Source organism: Brassica oleracea, unplaced genomic scaffold (assembly GCF_000695525.1).
Source record: "Brassica oleracea var. oleracea cultivar TO1000 unplaced genomic scaffold, BOL UnpScaffold00534, whole genome shotgun sequence".
Lineage (NCBI taxonomy): Eukaryota > Viridiplantae > Streptophyta > Magnoliopsida > Brassicales > Brassicaceae > Brassica > Brassica oleracea.
In genome coordinates, this window is record NW_013617419.1 from 210,997 (window position 1) to 225,907 (window position 14,911).

Sequence of the window (14,911 nt, forward strand, 5' to 3'; positions counted from 1 at the left end):
TAAACGCCAATATTTTCCCAATCAGCTCAATGATCAACAACCTGGAGATGACGAAGCAATAATTTTTGATGAGAACTATTGTAAAGCATTATAATATGTCTTTCCACCAACATGTGGTTATGAGATGGGAATAGACAGACTCATTATGCTTTTAACTGACTCATTGAGCAGCAAGATCAGTATCTTCTCTCAATGTTTTACTTTCAAATGAATCATTAGTTTTTCTTTACTTGTGCTTATTAAATTGATCAAGTATTTGAAGCTAATTGATCATTCAATTAACTTCAAATAGTTTGTCTCTGTGATTTTGTAGAAGAAGCCGCTCTCAGTTTCTATGATTCAATTGCTCAAAGGATTTTGTAGAAAAAAATCGCTCTCAATCTCTATCATTCAATTGTTCAAAATATTCTCGACGAATATCCAAAAATTGACTATCGTCGAGAATTTCTGATGGATTCCAATGGTTACCAATGTACAGTCTTAAAAATATAATAATTTAATGGTTAATGGTCTCAAATTATTATCAGGTCATAAAATGAGTGTAAAAAAATTGGAGTTAGTAAAAACTCAATTTTTTAAATAACATCACCTAAGTCTTCAATGGGAAGTTTGATATGGTAAATCTCTTTTTTTTAGAAAGGGATGCATTCGCTTTTGTCCAGCTTTGTGGTTATTATTAGAGCTGATACTCCTCTTGCAAGCGCTGCTCAGCCTTCTTTCTCCATCCAGCTTAACAATGCTTTGGCCTCATGTTATTAAAGTTGTATATAGTAAAACTAAAAATCAAATTCTCTAATCCAAAAGAAATACATAATGGCATTAACAAAACTCAAAGAATGTCTCTAATGGCAACTAAAATCAAACTCTGTAAACAAAAAGAGAATTACACAACAGCATTAACAAAACTGAAAGAAGGTCTCTAATGGCAAGTGCATTTTGAAATCTTGATTAAACAATACCAAAAGAATCTATACAATTCTTTGTTTCATTCAACAGTTTCCATGACAAATATAATTAACGTTCTCCTTGTTCCAAGCTAGCTTCTTTGCTCTTGAGTTCTTTACTCAACCTTCACCTCGGTAAGCTCATCTAAAAGTTTCCTTGACGATGATGACGAACGTTCTTCTTCTTCCTCTTGTTTCACGTTACCATCTTTGCCAGGCGCAGAGAAAGAAGAGTCAACCCAAGGACCATCCATCGACGACGAGCTTTTCTGTTCTCTATCCCTTTCAAAGGTAGAAGCCTGTGACTCGCTGTCCTGTGATAAAAGCTCAAACGCCCTAAACCTCATCGCAGCTGCACCAGTTGGATCAGCTTCACGTTTCACCAACGGTGGTTCCACTTTGATTTTCCCTTCTAACATACTCACAACAGATGACATTGGTGGTCTCAACGTTGGAGACGGGTTTGTGCAGAGCAGAGCAATGTTCAACATCCTCTTCGCTTCTTTTTTGGAGAAGTTTGTGCCGAGATCCATGTCCACAAGCTCCAGGAGATTCCCTTGTTCTTGCAAGACGTAAGCCCAATCAAGAAGGTACACAAACTCTTCCTTTGGTCTGTAGTTTGTGTTGCTCTTCCCGCTAACAATCTCTAAACAAACAACACCGAAGCTGTAGACATCTGCTTTGTCTGTTAAGTAACCTCTCATTGCATACTCAGGAGCCATGTAGCCTCTGCGTCAACCGAAACAACAAAAGTTGGTACATTCTAAACATGAGACAAAAGTATAAGACTTACCATAAGTTTAAGAACACTCACATTGTTCCTGCGATCCTTGTGCTGATATGTGTGTTCTCTTCTTCGTCGAGTTTAGCAAGACCAAAGTCAGAGATCTTAGCGTTTAGAGACTGATCAAGAAGCACATTCGTCGCTTTTATGTCTCTGTGGACAATCTTCAGCCTTGACTCCTCGTGTAGATAAGCTAGCCCTTTAGCAATCCCTATGCATATCTTATTCCTTGTTGCCCAATCCAAGTGAAGTCTTTGTTTCTCTGAACCTGTTTAAGAAATAAGACTTTAGCATAAAATTTTTTTAAAGAACTTTTGATTATATAGATGAATAATAGAAAACTAACCAAAGAGTGCACGAGCGAGACTGTTGTTCTCTAAGTACTCATACACAAGCAAAAGCTCTTTCCCTTCAATGCAACAACCATAAAGCTTCACAAGGTTAGGGTGTTGCAAGGCTGAGATCATTCCAATCTCAGTCACAAACTCTCTGTTCCCTTGCTTTGATTTTGATGAAAGCTGCTTCACTGCTATGGTTGTTCCATCACCAAGTACACCCTAATAACCAAAAACTCATTCAGTACTTAATACTATAATCTCACAGAAACTATCTAGAGCAATTCCTCACCTTATAAACCGGTCCAAAACCTCCTTCACCAATCTTGTTTTCTGGATCAAAGTTATTAGTAGCACGTTTGATTTGTTTCAATGTGAATGATCCTGTCTGCAAATCAAGTCCCCTAAGCTCTTCTGATAAAACAAAACAAAAGAAAGTGAGATATTGAAAATGTCTTAGAGAAGTTCTTGAATAATAGAATGATGTTATCTTGTTACCATTGTCATCCTCTTCTTTTCGACCCAAGTAACCTGTAAGCCTAAGGATTAATAGAACAAGCAAGGCGAAAACCGCACATGCTGCAACTACAATGCCTGCAACAGCTCCATTTGACAATGGCTTTCCGTCATCAACCTTGTAATCTACAACAGCGCAGAGAAAGAACATTAATACAGCTGCTATGAAACTAATATTACATGCTGCGGTTTCGGGCCTGGGAACCTCCTGGTATTAAAAAAAAAAAGTGATTTATAAAGATTGAAGAAACTTACTTGGTGTAATGGTTATAGCGGATATGAGAGGACCGTAAACACCTCGTTGTGGTAACACGTTTGTGCCTTTCCCTGACCATAGCAAATGAATCTCCAACGTACTTCCATTCACTTGAACCCTATCAATCTGTAGTGTGAATGGCTTACCAACTCCACCTGCTCTCTCTGCTATGTTAAAGTCCTTCACCAACAAGTTCCCCTGCAGCAACAACAGATCTTTCTCTTGTTAGAACAAAGAGATAGAGACTTTGAGACTTTTTTTCGTTCTGCCAAATGAAACTCACTTGAACATAAATGTCGAAAATTCGTCTCCCTATGCTACTATAAGTCTGGTCATTAGAGAACATTATCTCTGCAAAATGGAGCTGCAGTTTGTAACTCTCACTTCTCAAGCATAGTCCATAGTACTTGAGTGATTGTGGAGCGAGACGTGCTCTTTTGTAATACTGTGGAACCGATTCATTTAACAAGTTGAATCTGTCGTCTGTTGCTAAATAGGGAACTGTGTCATCGCCTATCCAAGTTCCAGAACTGCTGTATCCCCATCTATCACTAACAGGCATGAATATTGATGCTCCTTTATTGTTCAAATCTTCCTCATACGTGTCTTTTCCAACCTCCACTGCTTCTCCTCCACAGTTGATGAATAGAGAGGAATCTGAAACGTACATATGTGAGTTAACACTCTGAATGATTGAATCTTTAAGGTGTAAATATACACTCACGTTTGGCTTCTGTGGGACATGGAAGATCCCTTCTCAAACACCATTGAACACTACACAAGCAGACATTGTTTTGTTTTTTCAGTGGTTTTGCGATTTAATGAAACCGAAAAAAGGAGGGAAAAAGAAAGGAGACTAACGAGTTAGCTGTTTCTGACGGGTAGCTGGAGACCAAGTTACTGAAAGTTTATAACCAATAAAGCTGATTAGATATCAAACATTAAAAAGTAAAGTAGACAATAAACATAACAGAATTTTCAATGTGAAACAAGAACAATAGTGCTTACATATCAGGCATACTACAGCTACGAGAAGGTGCCTGAGTGAAGTTGTTGTAAGACAAGTCCCTGAAACAAATCATTAAACGACATGTATAAGCAGATGATTATACAGAGCCACAGAGGTAAGTTTGTTTTTTTTTTTTTTGCTTACACCGAGTCTTTACTGTCTAGGATGAACTGAGGAAGTTGACCTGATAATGAGTTATTACTCAGAAACCTAAAGCACCAAAAAGAAGAATCAGTTTTTTTTTTCAATCATCATCATCTAATATTTTGATAATTTGAAGACTTACATAAAGTTATAATCCAGATCCCTAAATGTATCTGGAATTGGACCAGTTAAAAAGTTTGAGCTTAAATCTCTGCAACACACATATATACTTTAATGTGAGATCTTGATCAACTCATTAGCCCTTTAACCAAATAGATCTAGCAAGAGAGTTTTGACTTACAGTGTCTTTAGCTTAGTCATGGAACCAATGTAATCCGGGATAGGTCCCCTTATCAAACAGTTTCTTAGTACCCTAATGAAGCATGCAAAACAGATTGTTTAGAATACTGTTTTTGTTAAGTTCAGATTTATCATGAGCTTCCAACTTAAAACCAATTCGCAATAAAGTGAATTGGCCCTAATCCTTTATATATTAGTTCATTAACTCTCCAAATACCGATGTGGACTTCCTTCCTTCATTAACAGTTTTCATATTATAACTAGAGTCAAAGTTATTAAACTTACAGTCGTTCTATATTGGTCATATTTCGCAGGTCTGGAAAATCAAAGGCTTGTCCATTCAAATCGGTTATCCTCCTGATAATAAAAGAGAGCTTTCTTTAAGCTACAAAAATATTTGGATGACATGCATACCATGAAAAACTCTTTTTGCTTGCTTACAGTTGAGTCAAGTTCTGCAAGTTTGAGAATGAAGCTGGAATTGGACCTGACATTGATGTGCCTTGAAGATCACTGCAGTATATCATAATAATTTAGTAACCAAAAAAATGTTCTTGAGAAGAAGTAATCTGAGAGACAATGCTTTTACTCACAGCCTATCAAGCTGAGTCCAGTTTCCAATAAACTCAGGTATCCTCCCAGATAAAGAGTTCCCATCAATCCGACTACAAGAAAGCTGTTCTTAAGAATCATTCTATAGAATCAACATTGTTGAAATCTTCACTGAATATCTACTTACAAGTTTGTCAAGTTCTTGAGATTGATTAAGGACTCAGGGAGTTGACCAGTGAAGTTGTTTGCAGAGAGAAGCCTGTGACATAAATCAATCAAATCACTTAAGTAAAAACTGTAATAACAATACAGACAGTAAAAACCGTATATATGATAACGGATCTTACAAGCTATTTAAACTTGTTAATCTCCCGAAGCTTGAAGGAATTTCTCCTGAGAGTAAATTAGATTCTAGATTCCTGCAAATGTTTTGTTCCCTCGTTAGCATCTCTTCAGTTTTGGTTTCAAGAAAACAAATTAAGATATGTAATATTACAAATTAGTAAGTGTAGTAACGTCTCCAAGTTGAGGAGGAATTGGTCCAGAGAGACGGTTTCCGGTTACAGACCTGTTTATTTAACAAAACAAGAATCAGCACAACTTTATCATCACAAGAGCACAAAACAGAACACAAGTTGAGAGCATTGTTACAGGATTTCAAGTGGGGTTCGAGACAAGGTCGTAGGTATTGTTCCATTGAGATAGTTCCGAGAAAGATCTCTGTAAGAAAAAAGAAAAGAAAAGAAAAAAAGCACAAAGAAAGATTGCTTGAGTTCCAAGTTTCAGAAACCCTAGAAACAGAGATCGTTATATGAGTAAAATGGTAAACGTACATCTCTAGCAGACGTGTGAGGTTCCCGAACTCAGGGGGGAAAATCCCAGGCAAACTTAAACTTTTAAGAAATCTAAAATCAAGAAAGAAAAAACCCTAAGTTAGTTTCTTGTTTCACAAGTTAAAGAGTAGAAACATTGAAGAAGAGAAAGTGTTCTTTTGTTTACTAACATTCGAGTGACATGACAAGTGGAGTTTACAGTACAGTCGCAGATGATGGTACGGTTTCCTTCGCCGGAAGTGAAATTCGAATTTCTGTCCGAACAAGAAGTCCTTTCGATGTTCACTGATCGGTGTTGAAGCTTTGTGAAGATCGTCCGCAATGTTTGAACTGTAAAAACAAGGTCAAACATTTGACGGTTGAGATTTAAAGTCAGACTTTGATAAACACAAATGAGGGAAGGTCAACTAATGAACAAGGTAATGGGAGATAATTGAATATCTCAACGTCTCTCTCATCGACCCAACTTGCACCTATTGACTCTGAGTTTTTATTGGAATAAATTAAGCATATAAATTGAGAAACTACAGGATAAATGATTGTATGAATCATATAAATGTATGTTTTAGTTGACGGAGCTTGTTCGATCTTTATATATTTTATAAGCTCCACATTAAAATGGTAGTTAGTTTAAATCTGTAGTTCATAAACGAAGTTAAAATGTGTGCAAAAAAGGAAATGGAAATATCGTAGGTTCTCTTGACGATAATAATATTAATATATGCACCGAAATATTTCTTTATTCCAGCTTGTGGATCAAACACTAGTGACGACGATTCCATTATTGAGGTGGGTCCACCAAATTAAATAAATAATTCCAATACTTTCCACTCATTTGTCAAATTTAACTATATATATAAACTTTCCGTTTTATTTTAAAGAGTTAATTAGCTAAAAAGACACAAAAAATTAAAAATTAGATAAATACATATGATGCGACAAATTGTGTTTTTATCCATAAAGATACCAAGATATGAGATTTAGGATATTGAATTAATAAAGAAAAAAATTGTGTATATGAAATGCAATTTCACTATTTTAAATGTGAATTTAAATTTTTTATTCAAACTAAAAAATATTTAATTTTTAAAAAATGTTAAATAAAAATGTCATTATTTGCACGTTTTACTCTATTTCAACCAATAAAAATTAAAAAAAGTTAACAAATTTTAAATTAAAATTTCAAAATAATATTTATTTTATAACAAAATTTTGCATTATAAAAATTAATATAAAATGGAGAGAACATATCCTAAAAAAACAGTTGCAGTTCTTTGTTTCTATTTCAGTTTTAAGGTTTTTAAAGTTATTTTTGTCAAAAAAATATCTTTATTTTTGATAATAAAATTTTTACAGATAGTTTTAAACAAAAAGAGAAAAGAAAGTACAGTTTTTTTTTTGAGAAGAGCAAGAGAGGATAGTTATTTTTTCAACTTTAGGATAGTTTCGTCCTAGTTTAAGAAAGGTAATTTTTTCAATAAATTATTTGCTTTGACAGGTAACCGACGAATAATTGTTTCTTCTAATTTCAAGTTACTCGAAATTTAAAACATAAACTGAAAAGAAAGAACAGATGCGCACCTTCATCATCGGGTAAGAGTTGAGCATTTGATCCGAAAATTCCAAATAAGATGGCGATGAAGAGAAGAACATTCATAACTTTCTCGGCCAACAAGATGAAACAACTCATCTCTCTTTTTTTCTTGGGAGAAAAACAAACAAACATACTCTCAGTTCTCAAATATAGACTAGACGATTAAGAGAGAGAGATCGAGGAGATGGAAGATGGATACGAAGAAAGAAAGAAACAGCTGGGAAAAGCTTTGTGTTCACTTATATATAACAAAAAAATAGTATTTACATATACACTAAAATCTCATAAAATGTGTTTTATATTCTAGCCGCCAGAAGTGATTTTTTATGTGGGGTTTCGTGAGTCCTGACTGCTTTTTGATTATTATTTATATTTTAAATAATGGCGTAAAATTTCGGTGAATTTATATTACTACTAATAATAAAGTTCATTTTCTCACAAATTCCATTTCTTTTCTTCTTTTATTTTCTTACATTTTTTTGCAGTTGTATGAGTATTATAATTTCTCGAATTGAACTTCATAATGTTTTGTAAATAATTTAAAAAAAAAACACTGGTCTGATAGTTTGTAAAAATAATACCTTTATTGTCATGCTTATGATTTAATAATGGTAGTTTGTAAGTATAAACATAATAGAAAATCACTTATCTTGATCTATTCGTATATATAATCCATAATAACTAAATAATAATAATAATTGATAAGACCACTACCAAATTATATATTGCTAATATATAGGAGAACTGCACATGTGTAGATAAGTCTCTCGTTCCGACAACTACACGGATCCACGTTTGGCTACCATTGTTTTTGACGGACATTAATAACTAATTAGTCCAGTCAAATACTATATTTTCGTAATAAAACAAGACCGTATCCAGCCATGCAAAAAAGTTAATTGATTCAACTTTTTACGTAAAGATTTAAACAATGGCTATAGAGAGAAGAAAAACTAAATGGTCTTGAACTAGTGTTAAAAATGTTTCAGCCGGAGCTTCTGTCTTGTGTTCGATTCCTTTTGGCTACCTATATTCCTTAAGTGATAAGAAAACTTGGATTTTTATGAACATATTGGTGATTAGTCATTGGGACTTAAAAAACTTTTGGAATTACACCAAGTTTATCAAAAAAAATATATATATTAAAAGATTTTCTCAAAAAAGGAATATTAAAAGATTTTTTGCTTTTCTTGACTGCTTTTTAGTTTTACTTTGAACATATTAGCTTCTGTTTTCTTAAAGAACATATTAGCTTTTTTAACTTTTGAATTTCCTATTTCATGGATCGAGTCTACAACGAAAGGCTGTGATTTAGTCTATAAGCAGCCCTACTTTGCCTAATCTTGAATGCATCTTGAATGCTCACATTAATTAATACGGGTAGTTTTTTTTCGGCATCATAAGTGGTTAGACAGTATAGAGAAGATTTTGCCTACAAGAAAAAGTTTAACTTAACCGAGAGCTCTTGGTCTATTGGTAATGGAACTCCAGCTGGAGTGCCAGTCCTGGGTTTGAGTCGTCTTGGCCACTTTCCTGCCTATAACCGTGTCTGTCCGGATGAAAAGCCTCGTGGAAATTAGTCTGGACTTACCGTCTGGGATCCTCCACGTATATATATAAAAAAAAAGTTTAATTAGCTATATATAGTACATATGTTGACTAACATAACATAAAAATGCAGTCTCTAATTTTTTTTGATCTCCATCCTCTCTCTAAAACATCTCTTCTGATCCGTCTCTCCGCCGTCGACGTACACATTGTCATTGTCAGTGTAAGAGGGCTCCGTCCTCGTCGTCTTTTCTGTTTATCAGACGGATTATTAAGTGGTTATGGTTGCATGTAGTCACCGAAAAACTCTCTCTTTTTCGGTCACTTCGGTCACGCGTGGTCTGGAGACCGAGAGGCTATGACGATTCCAGCCGATGTTCTCGGAAGTGGGTGTCAGATCCGACTTCTCCTCTTCGAGATCTCACTAGAGGACGGCGAGATTGCAAAGGACACTCCTCAAATCTATATTTTCCGGTTCTAGCAAAGTCACGCTTCGTGGTCTCGGTTCCATCGGCCATGGTGAGTTGCACTCGTGTCAATATTGGCCGGTGGAGGTGGTTTGTCCTTACAATCTCCACAGCTCTGGAAAAGTTCACATAGGGCTTCTATGAGTTGTGCTCTCCAACGTCTTCATGTGGTTGCCGTCAGAGTGGTTTCAACTGGCCGGTAGAGCTCAAAACACCTGCTACTGAAGGTGGCGAACATGATCTCCAGAGGAAACAACGGCAGCGATTTGGGGGTGATTGTGGCTGTGTAGAATCTAGGATTTTGTTTGGTTCTTTTTTACTTCGGTTTACTAAGTTTCATTTTTGGTAATCTCTTAACCAATGCTCGGTTTGGGGCGAATATTAATATTAATTACATATATATATTTATATATAATTTTCTTACAAAAACTTTAGCCATAGTACTTAAATACACTTTTACATTTCACAAACAATGTACATTTTTAATTACACTACTAGGTGGTTTCCTTCGCAATGCATAATAATAAATTCTTTTAAAAAAATTATGAAATGAAAACTTAAATTTATCAATATTAAAATTTCAATTTAAATATATAAAGTTTATTCAATTTAAATATATAATTTTCTTACAAAAACTTTAGCCATAGTACTAAAGTTTATATATGTTCAAATTGATGTCGTTGTTTCCTCTGGAGATCATGTTCGCCGCTTTCAATAGCGAGCTCTCCCGACTGATAAAATCGTCGGCCAGGAGAGCTCGCTATTGAAAGCGGCGAACATGATCTCCAGAGGAAACAACAACATCAATTTGGAGATGATTGCGACCGCGTAGAATCTAGAGTTTTCTTTGGTGATGGTTTATTAGGCTTTGATTTTGGTCAAATTTTATTATTCTAACCCCTTAACCAATGTCTGGTTTGGGAAGAATATTAATATGTAAATATTTTTTTAAAATTTGCTATAGTACTTAAATACAGTTTTACATTTCACAAACAAAGTATGTACATTTTTAATTATACCACTAGTTATTTCTTGTGCAATGCACAATGATAAATACTCTAAACTTTTTATATAAAACAAAAATTTAATTTATTAATATTAATTTTTTAATATAAAATAAATAAATAAATATTTATTTGTTATTTATTTTTTCGTTTGACTTAACAAACAGTGTATTATATCGGTTTAATTTCAAATAAGTTCAGCAATTGACCAACTTCACTTTATTATGTTGATTTATGAATCTATGAATATTTTTCAATATTTAACTCTCAATTAAATGTTATATTTTAATTAAAAATATTTTATTTTTGTATTTGTTAAGATACACTCACATTTAATTTTGACAAAATTATAAATATTTTATACAAAGTGGCTGATTTTGGATATGAAGTTTTGTATACATATATGGTATGTATCCAATTGTTATTATCTAATATTGGAAATCTTACAAATAAAACACAATTTTATCATTAAAGTTCTATGTCATAATAATAGAATCTCATGTTAATTTCTTCATTAAGTCATGTCATATTTTATTTTGTGAAAATGAATATAACAATGACATGCAATCAAAATTTTTAAAAAATATTTCTCAAATAATGTTTAGAAATAGTCCTCTGCACAAGGTAAATTGTAACTAAAAGAAGATGTCTAAAGCATGACAGAAAGTTATGTTTTTTTTTTCTTGTTACATTTTGACTACAGGGTTGTCTATGGAACAATAATCTATTGCGAAACAGCTTTGGAGATGATAAAAAGAAGGGAATCGCGAGTCCTTGAATGAGATTTGGCATAATTTCAGCTATGCAACACCCAAATATGGTCAATCTCTATAGATGTTGTGTTGAAGGAGACCAGCTTTTGCTTGTCTATTATTTTATCATTTTCAAATTAGATGTCTTTGAAATCTTTTTACACAGATCAAAAATAGATAAATGTCTTTGTAATGATAATTTTAATTTAAGGGGCTATGAGTTTCTTGAAAACAACAGCTTCACTCGAGCATTGTTTCACTGATTGGTTAGCCACACCCTAACTCCTTAAAAGAAACGCTCAAACTTTGATTTCAGTCATCAAGAAACTCGGTTGAGACTGGACAGGCAAACAAGGCAGAAGATCTGTATCTGGACAGGGTAGCTAGAGGACTAAAGATTGTTTACAGAGACATGAGAACATGAACACGATGAAGAAGTACGAGCCTCGCCATGCCATGACTGAACAAAGTACCTCTTCAAAGCAATAATATACGTATAGAAATTGTGTAAAATAACAAATCAATATGAAACCCCAAAGACTTGTCTTTAGCATTTGAGTAACAATCTGCCTTCTTAGGTACAACAAGTCAGTGTGATAGAAAAAGTGGGAATCATTTTTCAAAGTGTTAAATAGACAAAAGCAGAGTCTCCTAATGTAAACTACTTGCACAACACAAGATTTACATTTTTCTTATCTTCTCGAAATGGTCTTGATCTCTTAAAAATCAATTGTCTTCCACCAAGTTGGTAGGCTCGCTTAGAACATACTTAGGTAGCTCATACTTAGCACCTGCAGAGTAAGAATATGTACTAGTCAGGAGTATGTAACTAATATGAACATAGAGGCAAGCGAAAAAGATTTGAATCTTTGACCTCTCTCGTCATAGCAAACAGTGAGATCATTGTTCTGAACAATGACCCCTGCGCTGTCCACTATTGCTTGCGCAAGAGATATGTCAGCTTCAGCAGCAGCCCGAAGTGCGTCCCATATCTCTGCAGTGGATATTAAGATCAGAGGCAAATAACTAAACAAGAAACCACAATGTATATCATTTTTCTGACAGAAATATTCTATGATTTCACTGATCCATCACTGTGGTGTAGATTACACTGACACACTCTAATTCAAGTTCAATTTTATCAAACATTTGAGGAGTAAAAGCCAAAGGGTCCTTAGCTCAGTGGTAGAGCAATTGACTGCAGATCAATAGGTCACCGGTTCGAACCCGGTAGGGCCCTTAATACTCTATTTTTAACTTCATTCCAACATCTAATATTCACTTTTAACAAGCCCTTCAATTAATGCCTATTTCATGACCATCTTAATATGTCACTAATCTTTAACCAACACAAGGGTTCTTAGCTCAGTGGTAGAGCAATTGACTGCAGATCAATAGGTCACCGGTTCGAATCCGGTAGGGCCCTTAATACTCTATTTTTAACTTCATTCCAACATCTAATATTCACTTTTAACAAGCCCTTCAATTAATGCCTATTTCATGATCCTTGAAACCAAAGACTCTCTTAATTACATAATCATCTCTTTAGTCTAACTCATCTATGAACAACAAAGGGGTTCTTAGCTCAGTGGTAGAGCAATTGACTGCAGATCAATAGGTCACCGGTTCGAACCCGGTAGAGCCCTGAAAACTCTTTTTTTGGTTTCCCCTCTCCCAATCATTACTACCCTTTTCCTACAAAGTCTTTATTTCTTTTGTAATCAACGGTATAAAAAAAAGAAAGCACCACTCAAAAACCAAAACAAGGCAATGTAGAGAGCTAAGTAAGCAGGTATCAATTACCTTTCCTACCGCCATAGTGAGGAGCAGTGTCCCAAAACTCTTCTCTCAGTTTCATAAGCTCAGCTTTAGTGATCGGCTGGGTATGTTTCCACGGTTTTGGTTTCCTAATTTTCTTCACTGACCCTGTCAACAAACAACAAAATTATCCATCTGCTGCCATATAAAACAATGACAATCTCCGTTGTATGGATCTATGTGCACCATCAAACATATGCATTCATCGTACTAGAGCCTGATTAGGATTAAAAAAAAATACTAACCAGCCTTATTGGCGTAGTAGATTCATCACTTAGTTTCTTTCCAATTAGAGGAAGCCAATCATAGTGTTAAGGTAAAGATTCCAAATGAAACAGAGTCTTCTCAGAGCAAGGATGTCTTCTTATCTTTTAGGATCTCTTTGCATTGTCAGATTAGGAAAGAGATAATGCACATAGACAAAAGACAATACACGCACAACATCTGAAAACAAGCCTTTTTCTGGTCCAACTAGAACATTACATAAGGCAAGAAGAGATCCTAGCAAAAATATAAAAAAGTAGACAATACGCACACAACATCTGAACACTAGCTTCGTCTGGTCCAACTAGAACATCACATAAAATCAATATAAAACCCATAAAGTTTAGGTAAAACCTAAAACCCTAATTTCAACACAGAAAAACCTACTTTTAGGGATTAGAGGGTTGAACATTTCAGCACATCGATTATACATCTAGGGTTTCTAAAAATAGAAAGTCCGCATCTTTATCTCCTCTAACGAAACAGAAAAAAAAAATGATTTCTTTAAGCCCAATCTACAAGAGATCCGAGAGAGATAATAGAGTGGTGATCTCACCTTCTCCTTGCGACTGTGTGGATCCAGCACAACCCATTTATGTTCTTGCCTTCTTCTTCTTCTTCTTTTAAGCCTTCGAATCTCAATAGGAAACAGACCAAATCAATTCAGGGTTTGTCGAAGCTTCATCGGAACCAATACAAAGTCGCAAACTTTCCTCTCCTTTCGGACAAAGTCTTGAGACAAAGGTTAGATGTCGGCAGAATGGAGAAGACCGAGTTGAAGAATCGGTGTTGATGATTGTGACATTTATTTGTTTGATAAATAAAGGTATTTTGGCTTCGCTGTCTTCTCAATTAAAGGCACAGGCTTCAAGGGTTCTAAATCCAATGCCAGCCACCAATCACTTTTAGCCACGTCATCGTAATTTATTCTTTTGATATAAATACTTAAGCTTTTTGATTAATTAGACGATAAAAAAATACTCAAAAAAATTAAGACTTGTTATAAAAACAACTGGAATTATATTGTATCGCGGAAATTTGAATAAGAACAAAATTTATACCTGTAGAATTTTTAACACTGATAGAAAGAAGAGAAGGTTGAGGGATGCGTTACAATGAACGAAAACGTTCGTATATATAGAAAGAAATTCACTGTGCAAATAGTGCAGCGGGCCCCACATCCTTTTATATTTTCAAACAAGGCGGCTGCTGCTTTCATAACACTCCCCCTTGGGGACCGGTGTCACTATCCATTCTCGCTTAACGTCTTTGTTGCTTCGTTAAAAACATTTCCAGGAAAACCCAATAGGAAAAAACCATAGTAAGGTAAAAAGAGTACAACTACGTAAGCTCCTCCTCGAATGAGCAGTCATAGATCCTTCTGATGACGCATTCCAATGTTGTGGATGTGTTTTCTGAATACCGAGGTAGGGAGTGATTTTGTGAAGAGGTCGGCTGCATTGTCGCATGATCGAACATATCTTACTTCAGTCTATTTATTCTTAGCCCTTGAGTGTATGAGAAAAACTTCGGAGGTATATGTTTGGTTCTATCGCTTTTGATATATCCTTCCTTCGTTTGAGCAACACATGCAGCGTTATCTTCATATAGAATAGTTGGCTCCGTATTTTCGTCAATCCCACTGCTTGAACAGATGTGTCGGTTTATTGATCTTAGCCATACACATTCTCTACTTGCTTCATGGAGTGCAATGATCTCAGCGTGATTTGAAGAAGTAGCAACAAGTGTCTGCTTCTGAGAACGCCAAGATATGGCGGTGCCTCCAATTGT

General features: G+C 34.9%; 2 protein-coding genes and 3 non-coding genes across 5 annotated transcripts; 3 read left to right on the forward strand and 2 right to left on the reverse strand.

Moving 5' to 3' along the window:
* Nucleotides 1-819: 819 nt before the first annotated feature.
* Nucleotides 820-7,494, reverse strand: LOC106319661 (probable LRR receptor-like serine/threonine-protein kinase At1g53430). Its single transcript, XM_013758039.1, has 23 exons — nucleotides 7,255-7,494; nucleotides 5,844-6,003; nucleotides 5,674-5,745; nucleotides 5,492-5,560; nucleotides 5,337-5,408; nucleotides 5,188-5,259; nucleotides 5,028-5,099; nucleotides 4,882-4,953; nucleotides 4,730-4,801; nucleotides 4,574-4,645; nucleotides 4,290-4,361; nucleotides 4,131-4,199; nucleotides 3,989-4,054; nucleotides 3,844-3,903; nucleotides 3,697-3,735; nucleotides 3,560-3,609; nucleotides 3,119-3,492; nucleotides 2,835-3,033; nucleotides 2,562-2,705; nucleotides 2,356-2,477; nucleotides 2,075-2,285; nucleotides 1,759-1,996; nucleotides 820-1,673 (listed from the first exon to the last, which is right to left on the reverse strand). Exons 1-23 carry the CDS (start codon nucleotides 7,397-7,399, stop codon nucleotides 1,061-1,063), a joined length of 3,135 nt encoding a protein of 1,044 aa, XP_013613493.1. The 5' UTR covers nucleotides 7,400-7,494; the 3' UTR covers nucleotides 820-1,060.
* A 4,066-nt stretch (nucleotides 7,495-11,560) lies between these two features.
* Nucleotides 11,561-13,940, reverse strand: LOC106319650 (ubiquitin domain-containing protein 1-like). Its single transcript, XM_013758032.1, has 4 exons — nucleotides 13,677-13,940; nucleotides 12,842-12,964; nucleotides 11,913-12,032; nucleotides 11,561-11,829 (listed from the first exon to the last, which is right to left on the reverse strand). The coding sequence occupies exons 1-4, from the start codon at nucleotides 13,711-13,713 to the stop codon at nucleotides 11,765-11,767; spliced, it is 345 nt and encodes a 114-aa protein (XP_013613486.1). The 5' UTR covers nucleotides 13,714-13,940; the 3' UTR covers nucleotides 11,561-11,764.
* On the forward strand, nucleotides 12,207-12,278 carry TRNAC-GCA. The gene has a single exon. It is a non-coding gene; the product is annotated as a tRNA-Cys (tRNA).
* On the forward strand, nucleotides 12,393-12,464 carry TRNAC-GCA. The gene has a single exon. It is a non-coding gene; the product is annotated as a tRNA-Cys (tRNA).
* Nucleotides 12,613-12,684, forward strand: TRNAC-GCA. Its single transcript has one exon. It is a non-coding gene; the product is annotated as a tRNA-Cys (tRNA).
* Nucleotides 13,941-14,911: the final 971 nt, after the last annotated feature.

Bases quoted from the DNA above. Each gene is read 5' to 3' on its own strand.
- LOC106319661 (XM_013758039.1), bottom strand. From the start codon at position 7,399: ATGTTTGTTTGTTTTTCTCCCAAGAAAAAAAGAGAGATGAGTTGTTTC. The intron at 5,561-5,673 runs GTACGTTTACCA...TTTTTCTTACAG, and splicing joins CTCACACGTCTGCTAGAGAT to AGATCTTTCTCGGAACTATC. The intron at 5,100-5,187 runs GTAAGATCCGTT...TTTATGTCACAG, and splicing joins TTAACAAGTTTAAATAGCTT to GCTTCTCTCTGCAAACAACT.
- LOC106319650 (XM_013758032.1), bottom strand. From the start codon at position 13,713: ATGGGTTGTGCTGGATCCACACAGTCGCAAGGAGAAG. The intron at 12,965-13,676 runs GTGAGATCACCA...GTTTGTTGACAG, and splicing joins CACACAGTCGCAAGGAGAAG to GGTCAGTGAAGAAAATTAGG. The intron at 11,830-11,912 runs GTCAAAGATTCA...CTTACTCTGCAG, and splicing joins TGTTTGCTATGACGAGAGAG to GTGCTAAGTATGAGCTACCT.